Raw genomic sequence first — 13,285 nt, forward strand, 5'->3', positions numbered from 1 at the left:
TAAGAAGACTTGAATGTCAGAGAATGACTCAGAAAGCTGGGGTCTACAGACATATGAAAAGATGTCAACTTCACTAGCTGTTAGGGAAATGCAACTCAAAACCACAATGAGATACCACTTCATACCTATTAGAACGGCTACCATCAACAGGACAAGTAATAATAAGTGTTGGAGAGGTTGTGGGGAAAAAAGAACTCTAATACACTGCTGGTAATAATGTAAATTGGTACAGCCACTATGGAAAATATGAAGGCTCCTCAAAAAATTAAGAATAGAATTATCGTATGAATTATCAATCCCTCTCCTGGTATCTACCCAAAAAATGTGAAAACATTTATCTGTAAACATATATGCACCCTGATGTTCGCTGTAGCATTATTCACAGTGGCTAAGACATGGAAACAACCAAAACACCCTTCAACAGATGACTGGATAAGAGGATGTGGTACTTATAAACAATGGAATATTAGTCATAAGAGAAGATGAAATACTGCCATTTGTGACAACATGGATAGATCTTGAGATTACTATGCTAAGGGATATAAGCCAGGCAGAAAAAGCTGAGAATTATATAATTTCACTTATATACAGAATATAAAACTGAAAGCAATAAACAAACAAGATTAACAAAAACTCATAGACACAGACAACAGTTTAGTGGTTACCAGAGGAAAAGGGTGGGGAGGGAGATAAGGATAAAAGGGGTCATATACATGGTGACAGAAGGAAATTTAACTTTGGTTGGTGAACACAGAAATGCAATATACGTATGACATATTATTGAATTGTACACCTGAAACCTATATAATGTTATTAACCAATGTCACCCCAACCAAAAAAAAAAAAAAAAAAAAAAGAAAAGAAAAAAGAAATCAAGCAAGCTATGGGCTGAAATCAATTGGAGACTCCTTCATTCATATGTGTGGTCCCTGGGTTAGATGACCTGAAAGTTGACTTGGCTAAAACTGTCTACCAAAGCACCTATGATTTAGTGTTTCCTTGTGTCTTGGGCTTCCCACAGCATGGCAGCTGGGTTCTGAGAAGGAGATCCCAAGAGGAAGGTCTTTCTGGAGATCAGTAATTCCAAAGAGAACCAGGAGAAATCCACATGGCTTTTAATAAGCCTCAGAAGTCATGTGACATCACCTCTGCTGTTCTCTATTTATTCAAACGGCTCCAAGCGCTCTCAGATTCAAGGGCAAGGGATATAAACTACACTACTCATTAGAAAGACTTTCAAAAATTTGGGAGATATGTTTTAAAACTCCTAACTCTTGAGCATTTCCTGAATGAGTCTCTTCTTAGTTATTAATTCCAAAAGGGTTTCCAGTATGTATCTTTGTGTAGGAAACCTTCTGAGGTCTTATATTAAATGAGAATTTTTATTATGCCTCACAATTTGGTTGCATATAAATTCTGTATGGATTCAACATTCTTCCCCTCTAACACTTTAAAAACATTACTATATTGTCCTCTTGATGTCAGATTTTTCAAGATAAACACTAGGTGCAATCTAATTTTTATTCCTTTGGAAGTGATCTGCTCTTTGCCACTGGAAGCTTTTAGAATTTTTTCTTTGTCTTTGATATTATGTCACTATCAATGGGTCTAATGACGTGTTTCTCTTCCTTTCCCATATTTAGAAGTCTTTAAGCCCTCTCAGGCTAAGATCTTCTATCAGTTTTTAATTTTGAGAAATATAGCTTAATTACTTCTTCAAATGTTTCCTCCTCCCTTTTTATCTCTCCTCCAGGATTACTATTTCTCTAGATAGAAGCCTTTCTGCATCTAATTTTCATACCTCTTGGCTTTTATTCTATGTGTTCTCTCTCTATCATTTAATGCTAAATTCTCAACATCATCTTCCAACTCACTAATTCGCTCATTCTGTATGCTTTTGGCTATCAGCCAGTCTACTATATTCTTTATTTTTACTACATTTTTCATAACTTATACTTCTACTTGGTTCTATGTTTTTATGTTTTCTCATTCTTACATTATATGGCTAATATCTTCTTTATTTCCTTAAATATATTTATCATGATTATTTTTAATTCTTGGTCAATCTTTCCTAATAATTCTCCATCAGATGGTATATGTTAATTAAGCTGTCTTTCTTTGAGAGTAATGGTACTATTCAGGTGACTAGTTTGACTGTAAACTAATGTCCTTCTGGGATACCAACCACTCTGTATGATTGTTAACTTGTACGGTCACCAGAGCCTACTTATATCCAACCTGGTGAACTTAACAGTGGAGAATGAGCCCCAGAGCAAAGAGTCCCAAGGATCACGGAACTAGCTGTTTACACCAATTTGCTGAGCATTCCACAGGCAACTCCTCTGGTCAGGATTTCACATTTAAACTCTTACGGAGAAACCAACCTGGACCATTGCTGTTCATTTCTGTGGTGAAGGGACAGGTAAAGACAGTCTCAAGGCAACACTAGTGAGAAATAACAATAAAACTTAACAGCCTTCTTCCAACCTATTTTGTCACTGCTACCTCTGGCATTCCTTAGTCTCAGGCTGTAGCTGCCATCCCCACACGTTATACCCCACTCACCCATAACCACATACAGGTTCAAGAGAGCTTCAGTCTCTCTGCACTTCCCTCTGTTTCTTCAGAATTGATTTGGGGTGAAGGAGTCAACAGCTGGGACTAGTTTGACAGAAACTGGAAACTAGCCTAGCAACTATTTTCTTCATCAAAAGTGTAAAGCTTTTGCTCAATTTCAACCGCTCCTAATTCAGTTCAAAAATCTGAGGCAAACTGATGAATTAAAAGTTAATATTTAGTATGTTACCACCGGAAAAGTTACCCTGGGGCATCTTGTTTAGAGAATAATAATAATAAGTACTCTAATTCTGTCATGGATACTCATAACATCTCTAGCTTCTTATCTTTAAAAGTATATTTCATTTATTTTTTCTAACTTTTCATTAACTATGGACTTAAAAAGCACTCTGCATAACCTTTTGGGTGAAATTTTAAAAAAATTCTCTACAGCTCTTTTGCTCATCAAGATTTTTGACCTCTAACTGTCTTTAAGCACCACAATTCCTCAGTCCTCTACAAAGGATCAAAGACCATGGCAGGTACTCTCAAACACAAATGTACAACTATTAGCCTCAAGATGAACTAAAATTTTATTAGAAATAGAGAAGTTAGCAAATAGAAGGCTATTTCAATAGTAGGTAAGAAATGAAAGAACCTAACTTAGAACCTTAGACATCCACCCCAAGTAAGACTGGGAAGTAAGAGAAAGAGTTGATGAACAGTTTATGAGACTTGGTTAGTAAATGAATTTGGATATCCTATAATAAGGATATCGAGAACACTAATTCAACCTTAAATTTCATTGAGGAATACAATATCTAGTACCGAGGAGGTATCAGATATAGCTTTTGCTCTATTCTGCACTGGTAAGATGATATCAATAACTATTTTCAGTTCTGAGCACCATACCACATGTTATAGAGGTGAAAATCATTTCAACTTTTGCCAATATGATGGTTGGGGAAAATGGTATCTTTTAAATTTGTATTTTTCCTACTACTAATAAGGTTGCCTATCTACTGATGTAGAAATTCAAATAGCTAATAAGCTCCTGTGAAATGTCTGTTCATATTTTTTTTATCAATTTTCCTCAGGTTCTTTCTTTTTAAAACATGTTACTGAAAGCACTCCTTTTTTAACATTCTGACCCTTTCTCAATTATGTGTTACAAATATTTTCTCCTAGTTTATCATTTGCATTTACCCTTTACTCACAATGCTCTATGTAACTTTTTAAAAAATGTATGTGTTGTTTTTTGTTTGACATGCTATTTTCTGTTTTTCAAAATTTGTTGTTTTTTGTTTGACATGCTATTTTCTGTTTTTCCTAAGACTGCCTCTTCTATCAGAGATAATACAAATACTATCTCACTTTTTTATTCATTTTTTCACATTTAGACTTTGGTTTGAAGTAAAGATCCAACTTTATTTTCTTCCACGTGAAAGTATATTGTACCAATATCTTTCAGTAAATAAAACATTTTCTTCTATGAACTGAATTGCCATTTTGATAATATTTTAAAGTATCATAATTACTTATAACAGCTGTATTTTATTCTTTTATTCTCTATTCTTGGGCCAACACCATGCTGTTTTGATTAGGGATGGTTTGTTGTAATTTTTAATATACTGTTTTCCTCACTCTTATTCTTTTCTGTTTTCTAGAATGTATTCATTTAAGGGCATTTTGTCTAGCACAGATAATAAGATGGAACTGGGTACAAATTATAAAATATATTTATTATCTTATAATTAAAAATGTTATTAATACAGTTAATAGGCAGAGTCTCAATCAGATTCCATGATGCATAAAAATAAAAGAGTAGAAAATAATCACATGAACAAATGCAACTGACATATATGGCAGACACTATGCCTCTCTCATTTGAGGCTTATAACAAGTTACTTTACAGTGAAAGAAACTGAGGCACAGGTAGGAAAATGAAAGAGAGTGTTAGGCCAAGAATCCGATTAATAGAAAAAAACAAAAAGAAAACATCCAGTAATGGAGGCACAGAGATCAAATTAGATGGAGTTCACTAATATTTTACTTGTTCAGTCCCATCCACATAAAGGTAAAAGAAGTAAGCTGGTCCTTCCACAGCTAATCATAGTCAGCCTCCATCTAGCTAAGAACAATGGTTGAGCTCACTGAGGCAACAGTTATGTGAACTCCAACGCCTGCTTTTCGTTTTTCAGAGATTACAAATCCACCCACAACTAGCAATAGAGAATATAAACATTCTATGCCTTCACCAACATAGTGTGCTCCCCAATTCCTATCAAAAACACGTCTGAGTCTTCTTATTAGAGTAGGAATGTGGCTACTCTACTTCTCATTCTGAAACCAATCAAATGTACCAAAAGAAACTTTCATATGAACTATGAAACAACCCCAAACCACCGATCAGAAAGTATTCTATCAAATACAATACAATTTAAGGCAAGTTGATAATGACTATAGCAAGCCAATATATCCAACATATAACCTCAACATAGCCAAGCAGTGTTAGATTTCCCTGAAAGTAATGGAGAAGCTCTTAAAGATTTTTATTTGAAACAAAGATAAATGAGGGTGCAGACAAATCACAGGAGAGATAGCAAGTAGTCCTCTGTGGATACATTTCCATATGGAGGAAGGGCAAGGGAGATGGGATAAAGAAGAGACTATGTGTACATGCCATGTTCATTTTCTGACTTCTAAATCAGAGAACCCATAAAGGAGAAATGCTGTGACACTCAGCAATAGTTAAACAGAAAGAAATCATCAAACAGATGACCATATTATATTGAGAGGCACAGTGCACTCCCCTTCCTGAGTGATCTATTCACTTGAAAGGAGGGAACACCAATGCTTACGAGATCCATGATTCCAGATCAGAGAATAGGAAGTCTCTGTGAGAAAGCATTCTGAGATAAGAAAAGTGAACTGAAGTTCGGATGCCCCCAGATTGCACCCTTCCTCATACTACTACTACTACTACTACTACTACTACTACTACTACTACTACTACAGATAATAATAACTAACTTTGAGCTTACTGTATTTTAGTCACTATCTGGGCAGTTTTACAAATGCTAACTCTTTTAATCCTCGAAACAACCCCAATCAAGTAAATACTCTTACTATCTCTATTTTACAGATGAGGAAAGTGAGGCTCAGAAAAGTTAATTTCCTATCATTATACAGCTAGAAAATATAAGAATTTGAACTCAAGTGGTCTAGTTTAAAGCTCAGGCTTTTAATTAGGCTGTATTGCCTCTCCCACATTAATGTTAAACAACTGGCAAACAGTTGTTTATACAGGAAATACATACCTTGTATTGTAATCTCTGCTTGAGCTTCAATTGTCTCATTTCCATTATCAGCGATACAAAAATAAGTCCCAGCATCATACTCAGTGACATCACTGATCTCCAGACTACCACCTGCCAGCAATACCAATCTTTCAGAGCTGCATAAAAAAATATTGGTACATTTCAGAACTAGGAAAATAATACCTGAAAAATTGTCCACATAAAACAGAGAAAACGCTTAAGCAGTATTATGGCTAGAAATGGACAGAGACTATGTAAAATCATCAGAATTCAATTTAGAACAATTTGCTTTGTTTATATTTTTCATGAATAAATATCACAAATACAAATCAAAATGTTTTAATAAATTATCTCTGATACTTCTAATTATTCCCAAAGAGATAGCACTTTTTGTGACCAATTCCATTCCCACAGTCCACCCCTGCCTCCCTACTCTGCCCAGGTTTTTTATGGAAAAAATATATTTTTTTGCAAATTATGTATTTTTGAAGTCTATAATCAATCTAAGAGTCATTCCACCACGATTATGCCACATTGAGATGACAAAAGATCAGATCAGAAACAGTAAGTCAGGGGGTCACAATGCCTACTGAAAGTTTCCTATGGTAGCTTGGCTAGGAAAGGGAGGAAAAGAGGAAGGGAAGGGAGAAAGGACAGCTGCCAGAGAGCAGTTCACTGGGTGTGGTGGCTGGGCATGAATCAGTCATGTCATTATCAACAAGGATGCTGATCATTACTAACCCTACTGTAAAGAGTGATTTAAGTCTACTTAAAGAGAATATTTAAAGAGAAAGTAAAATGATCCTATAATAGGGAGGAAGAAATCACAAATCAATATTCTGAATAAATTTTTATAAAGTGAACAAGTTCAGTTAATTTAGAGAGTTTGGAGTTACAATTTCATTTTTATTTTGAGGTTCTACATTTAAACTGGTTTACATAGGCATATTTTTCTCTCAAATCTTAATATTATTACATTTCCTGTCTGTATCTATGCTCAACAAAAAATGTTCTGATTGTAATTTGGCTCTTCATATAGAATCCTGACAGGGAAAAAAAAAATCAGAGGAAATAATTATTCAGTCTGTGCCACATTTATAATTCTCATCCTAAGTAAAGTTCCATTCTGGCTTAAATTTCAGTACACTGTGAGTTTGAGTAATTAGTCTTTCTTAACTTGATAAACAAGATTATGTTTCTGGGCAAAGGAAGAGGAAAACCAGAATCGGATCTGGTAACTTTTCGAAGAAATATCCTGCAAAGTCATTACTAAACTTTATTATATGGCCTTCCTTTTTGAAATATCTTAAATACGCCATCATATCCCAACATTATGTGATGGAACAGAGAAGCGAGACAACATATAATGGAACAAAAAGAATAACTGGGGTAAACAGGTAAGATAAAATAAGAAAAATTTACAAACATTAAAATCCTATATTTTACAATTGGGACAAAAACACTACTAAGCTTCGGAAATGGAAAACAATGTTCACAAATGGGAAATCAGAACTATATATATATATGATACCAGTTGAAAGTAACAATTTGAAATGCTAGTTGGTATGGTACTTTGTAAATAGAGGTACAGTAATTTATATCTAATAATCATACTAAAAATATTTCTGATACTCACTATGCCTTATATTTGCCATAACTGAATGCCAGTACAGAAGTAATCTTTCTTAATAGAGTTGGTTTTACTCCTCTTAAAAGAAACCTGGGAGGAAGAATGTTCACTAGCTTGGCAGAATTAACTTAACTTGTTTACAAAACTATATGATGGCTTATAGTAACATGGCAAGCCAAGTCTTTAGAACTTCAAATTTCAAATATGCAGGCAAAGGAAATAATGTGTGAAAAAGTAGGCATAGTCAATGGACCCAAGTTGGTTGAGTATGGCTGAGTGAGTGAGTGAGTGAGTGAGTGAGTGAGTGTGTGTGTGTGTGTGTGTGTGTGTCTGTGTCTGTGTCTCTGTTTCTGTTCTCTCTCTGTCTCTCTTCTCAGTCTCTCTCTCTCTCTTTCTCTCTCTCAGTAACTGGAGTCAGTCTAGGAGAGCCTGGTTTGCTAAGGAGACCTATTTTTTTGGCCAAAAGGGAAGACTTTAAGCAGATGAATAACATGATCAGATTTATTGAAGAAACAAGAGGAGTGGGGAAAAGACTAGAAACGGGATGTTTGGTTGTAAAGTTACTGTAATGGTGCAGAATTAAAGAGAAAGAGATGAACTATAGCAGCAATGATGGGGTAAAGAGAAGGCAAAAAGTACTGACCACTCTTATAAAAAAAGTTGGATGATGAAGATAAGGGGAGGGATTTATTCATTTGGTTAACAAATATCTATTGGTGTGCCTTTATGTGTCAGGTAGTAGCTGGGGATGCAGCGGTGAGCAAAAACACAATTAGTGCTGTCCTGCAACTCAGTGGGAAAGAGACATAAATGACAATCCTACAAAGTAGTATATAAAAAGAACCTGCCAGGGTATTAGAGAGAGATTTTCCTGACTGAAGTATCCCGTAAATTGAAATTTGAAGAATGAATAGGAGTTAATGACGAGGAGAAAAAGATTTCAGAAAGAAAGACCAGCCTACGACAAGAAACTGTGGCAGAAAGGATCACATTGTATTTGGGGATCTGAAAATAACCAGTGTGACAGGTGTAAGAGAGAGAAAAAGAAAAAGATGAGGATGGAGCCAGACTACACAAGGCTTTGAAAGCCATTTTAAGAATTTGAATCTTTAACCTAAAAACACTGGAAATCCATTAAATATTTTTAAAAGTGGGTAGGAGCCTGACAGAGATGTGATGATATCTGAAAAGAATGGTTTGGCAAGAGTATGAAGATGCATTTGGAATGAGACCAGAGTACATGTGGGAAGAATAATTAGGAGGCTATTGCAATAATTGAGGGAACAGCTGACGGTGGTAGCAACATAGATGAATTTCAGAGATATTCAGGAGGTAAAATAATATCTTGTAGATAGATGAACTGGATAGAGAAGCTGAGGAAGAAACATATCAAAGAAGACTCTTCAGGTAGGGCAGTATGTGTGAAGGAGAAAGCCAAAGGAAAACTGCTTGTCTAACAGGTTTTCTGTGTGTTGTTATTTGAGTGGGAGAGAGGTAAGTCTTTTTAGAGGCAAAAGAGAAGGAGCCAATGGAGAGAGAGAAATTTAAAAAGAAGATTCATAAAAATGCTGGAGAAGATGAACACAAATAAGATATAGAGCACAAAAGGACTTCTCAGACACAACAGCAGGACAGGAAGGGGCGGTGAAAGTTACATCTTACATATGCTCTGGCACAAAATTTATTCTCTCATTTTTTTTCTTTAAACTTTTCATTTTGAAGTAAGTGCAGATTCACATGAAGTTCTAAGAAATAATACAGAGACATCCCATGTGCCCTTTACCCAATTTCCTCCAGTGGTAACATGCTGTAAAACCGCAGTACAATATCATAACCAGGATACTGACATTTCCATCACTACTGCCTCACACTGCCCTTTTATAGCCTCACCCACCTCCCTTCCACTCTCACCTCCTCATCACCCTCTGGCAAGCACTAATCTGTTCTTCATTTCAGTAATTTTGTCATTTCAAGAAGAATGTTATGTAAACAGAATCACAGTATGGATATACTATAGTTTAACCATTCACTCAGTGAAGGTCATCTGGGTTGTTTCTAGTTTGGTACTATTATGAATAAAGTTACCATAATGGCACATGGACAGGTTTTTGTGTGAACATAAGTTCATTTCTGTGGGATAAATAAATGCCCAAGAGTATAAATGTTAGGTTATATGGCAGTTGCACATGTTAAGTGTTTTAAGAAACTGCCAGTTTTTCAGAGTGGCTGTATCATTTCACACCAGTGATTCCGTTTCTCCAGAGCCTTGACAGCATTTGGTGTTACCGCCCTTTTAAAAATTTTAGCTAATTCAACAGGTATGTAGTGATATCACATTGCAGTTTTAGTCTGCATTTCTCTAATGGCTAATGATATTAAACAACTTTTCTTGTGCTTATCTGCCATCTGTATATCTTTTTCAGTGAAACATCTACTCATGCTTTTTGCCCATGGTCCAATTTGGTTATATGCTTTTTTTACTGTTGAGTTTTGAGAGATCTTTACACATTTTAGATACTAGTCCTTTGTTATAGACAGGTTTGCAAATATTTTCTCCCACAATGTATTTACCTTTTATCCTCTTAACAGGGTCTTCCATAGAGCAAGTTATTTTAATTTTGATGAAATTCAATTTTCAATTTTTCCTTTTATGGATTGTGCCTTTAGTGTCAAATCTAGGAACTCTTTGCCTAGACCTAGATCCTGATTTTCTATATTTTTCTAAAATTCCATTTTGCATTTTACATTCAGGTCCATGTTCCATTCTGAGTTAATTTTTTATATGAGATATGAGACTTAGATTGAGGTTTATTTTTTTTGTCTATGGCTGGGTGTCTAACTGTTCCAGTAGCATTTGTCTAAAAGGTTATCTTTCTTCCACTGAATAGCTTTTGCATCTTTGTCAAAGTTTAGTTGGGCATTTTTGTTTAGGCCTATATCTGGATTCTCTACTCTTCATTACTGTAACTATACAGTTAAGTCTTGAAATCAGGTAAACTGATTCTCCTCACTTAAAAAACTGTTTTAACTATTCTAATTCTTTTACTTTTCCATATAAATTTTAGGATAATCTTGTCTATATGGAAAATCTTGCTGGGATTTTGACAGGAATTGAGTTAATCTGTGTATCAATTTGAAGAGAACTGATATCTTTACAATGTTAAGTTTTCCAATTCATGGACACAGTATGTCTCTCCATTTAGATCTTCTTTGATTTCTTTCATTAGCATTTCACAGTTTTTAACATATAAACCTAACAGGTTTTGTTAGATTTATACCTAAGTATTTCATTTTTGTGTGAGTGAATGTAAATGCTATTGTATTTGTAATTTTAGTGTTCACATGTTCACTGCTAATATACAGAAATACAACTGATATTTGTTTAAATTTTATCTTGAAATCTTGCTGAACTCATGTCTTAGTTCTAAGAGCTTTTTGTGGATTCCTTGGGATTTTCTATGTAGACAAACATATCCTCTGCAAATAGGAACTGTTTTACTTCTCCCTTTCTAATCTGTGTGCCTTTTCTTTTTCTTGCCTTATTGAACGAGTTAGAACTTCCAGCACTATGACACTGAACTTCCTAAACTGGTTCCTGATCTTAAAGGGAAAGTACTGTCTTTTACCATTAGCATAAATTTAGCTGTAGGGTTCTTTTTAGAAAATGTTCTTAATTATTTTTGAGGGCTTTTTAAAAAATAAATGAGCATTAAATTTTGTCAAATGCCTTTTCTCAATTAATTTGATCATGCAGGTTTTTTTCTTTAGTTTGTTAATAGGGTGGATTACATTAATTTTGGAACACTAAGCCAGCCTTGAGATCCTTGGAATAAACCCTACTTGGTCACGGTATACATAACTTTTAATATACTGCTTAATTCTATTTGCTAATATTTTAAGAATTCTGTTTATTGGTTTGGGGATACTAGTCTGTAGTTTTCCGTTTTTTATACTGTCTTTGTCTGTTTTGGTATCAGGGTAATACTAGTTTTAATTCCTTCTATTTTCTAGAGGGACTGCATAGAATTGATGTTAAAACTTCTTTAAACGTTGGTAGAATTCTCTAGTGAAACTATGTGGGCCTTAAGACTTCTTTTTGGAGAGTTTTAAAATTACAAATTCAATCTTCTTAAAAGTTAGAAGGCTATTCAAATTATTTATTTCATATTGGGTTAGATATGGTATTTATATTTTGGAGGCAATGATTTGTTTAAGTTGTCAAATTTCTATGTTTACAGTATTCCCTTATTATCCTTTTGATGTCTGTAGGGTCTGTAGTGGCATCCCTATTTTAGTCATAATATTATCATTTGTGTCTTTTCTTCTGGTTCATTGATTCTTTCCTTTGTCCTACTCAATCTGCTATTAAGCTCATCCACTGAGTTTTTTTATTTTGGTTCCTGTCTAGGTTTGAAAATTTCCATTTTGTTTTTCTTTAAATCTTCTATATGAGACTTTCTATTCTTTGCTGAAATATTCTGTTTTTTCATTTACTTCAAGTGCGCTCATAAGTGCTCACTGTAGCATTTTTATGATAATTGCTTTAAAATCGTTGTCAAATAATTCTAAAACCTATCATCTCAATGGTGGCATGTACTGGTTGTCTTTTCTCATTTGAGATTTTCCTGGTTCTTAGTATGATAAGTGATTTTCAACTGAAATCTGGATATCTGGGGTATTATGTTGAGACTCTGTATCTCGCTAAGCCTTTTGTTTTGGATGGCTTCTTCTCACACCGCTCTAGAAGAGGAAAGAGAAGGTACCACCTCATCACTGTCAGGTGGAAGTAGAAGTCCAGGTTCCCTACTCCATTAATCCCTAAAGGGGCAGGGTGAGAATTTTCCTCATTACTCCTTAGCAAGGTTGGGAGTTCTGGCTCTGTACTGGGCCTCCAATTATACTGCCCCCTGGGTGCAGCAAAAGTGCCTCATTACTGTTCCCCACATGACATCCACTGATGCTGAGGTAGGGGTGGGGCGCTCAATACTACAGAGTGGTGAAAGTTCTGACTCTCCACTAGGCCTCCTTTGATACCACCCCAGTAGGGAAGGGAAGAAGTGCCTCTTACTGTGGGGTGGGATAAAAGTCTAGGCTTCCCCACGTGGTCTCCACCGATAATGCCTGGTTGGGATGAAAATCTTGACTCCCTCCTTAGCACCATACAGCAAGGAGGGTGAAGTATCTCATTACAACAAAGTGAGGGTGGAAGTCTAGGCTTCCCACTTGGTCTCTGCTGGCATAGGGAGGGTGGGGCCAGTTTCTTCTGTGGTGTTTGGCTGGAATAAGAGTGATTATAGTCTAACAGTTTTTGTCTTGCTAGGCTGTCCCTTTCCCAGTCCTGCGGCTGGAAAGAACACACTTTTGTTAGAGCTTTTTTGTATGTGTCTGTTGGTGTTTCCAAGAGGCAAAGAGAAAGCTCAGGGAACTCATCATCATGTTTTCTCTTGGGTGCCAAGGTCCCTAGCCAGTCAATCTTTCTCTGTCTTTCAGAGTCTTTTTATGTTTGTTGTATATATAATTTCCATGGTTTCTAGTTGTATTTATCAGGAAGAACAGAGAAAAATACATCTACTCCATCTCCCTAGAAAGGAAGTCCTCCACTTGTTTTTTAAATCTAATCTTTCTACTATTATAATAACATTAAGCATTTTTATAACAATAACCTGTTCCTTTGTGGCTTGATTCTGATCTATCATTCCACTAAAACATAACATTATTTGATTACTAAATCACATTTTGCTGTCAATCACCTTGCACTTCAGCATTTGTATTTTCTGGA

At 35.3% G+C, this 13,285-nt stretch overlaps 1 protein-coding gene across 7 annotated transcripts in view; it reads right to left on the reverse strand.

Annotated features, from left to right (window-relative positions):
* The window catches only part of NEO1 (neogenin 1), a 222,214-nt gene that overhangs the window by 124,657 nt on the left and 84,272 nt on the right, over positions 1-13,285 (reverse strand). For all 7 annotated transcript variants that reach the window (XM_039856685.1, XM_039856683.1, XM_039856681.1 and 4 more), the window contains exon 5: positions 5,877-6,013. In XM_039856685.1, coding sequence (XP_039712619.1) covers positions 5,877-6,013 — 137 coding nt within the window. The remainder of the gene's footprint in view (positions 1-5,876; positions 6,014-13,285) is intronic.

The sequence above is a fragment of the Pteropus medius genome, unplaced genomic scaffold (genome assembly GCF_902729225.1).
Source record: "Pteropus medius unplaced genomic scaffold, Ma_sr-lr_union100, whole genome shotgun sequence".
NCBI lineage: Eukaryota > Metazoa > Chordata > Mammalia > Chiroptera > Pteropodidae > Pteropus > Pteropus medius.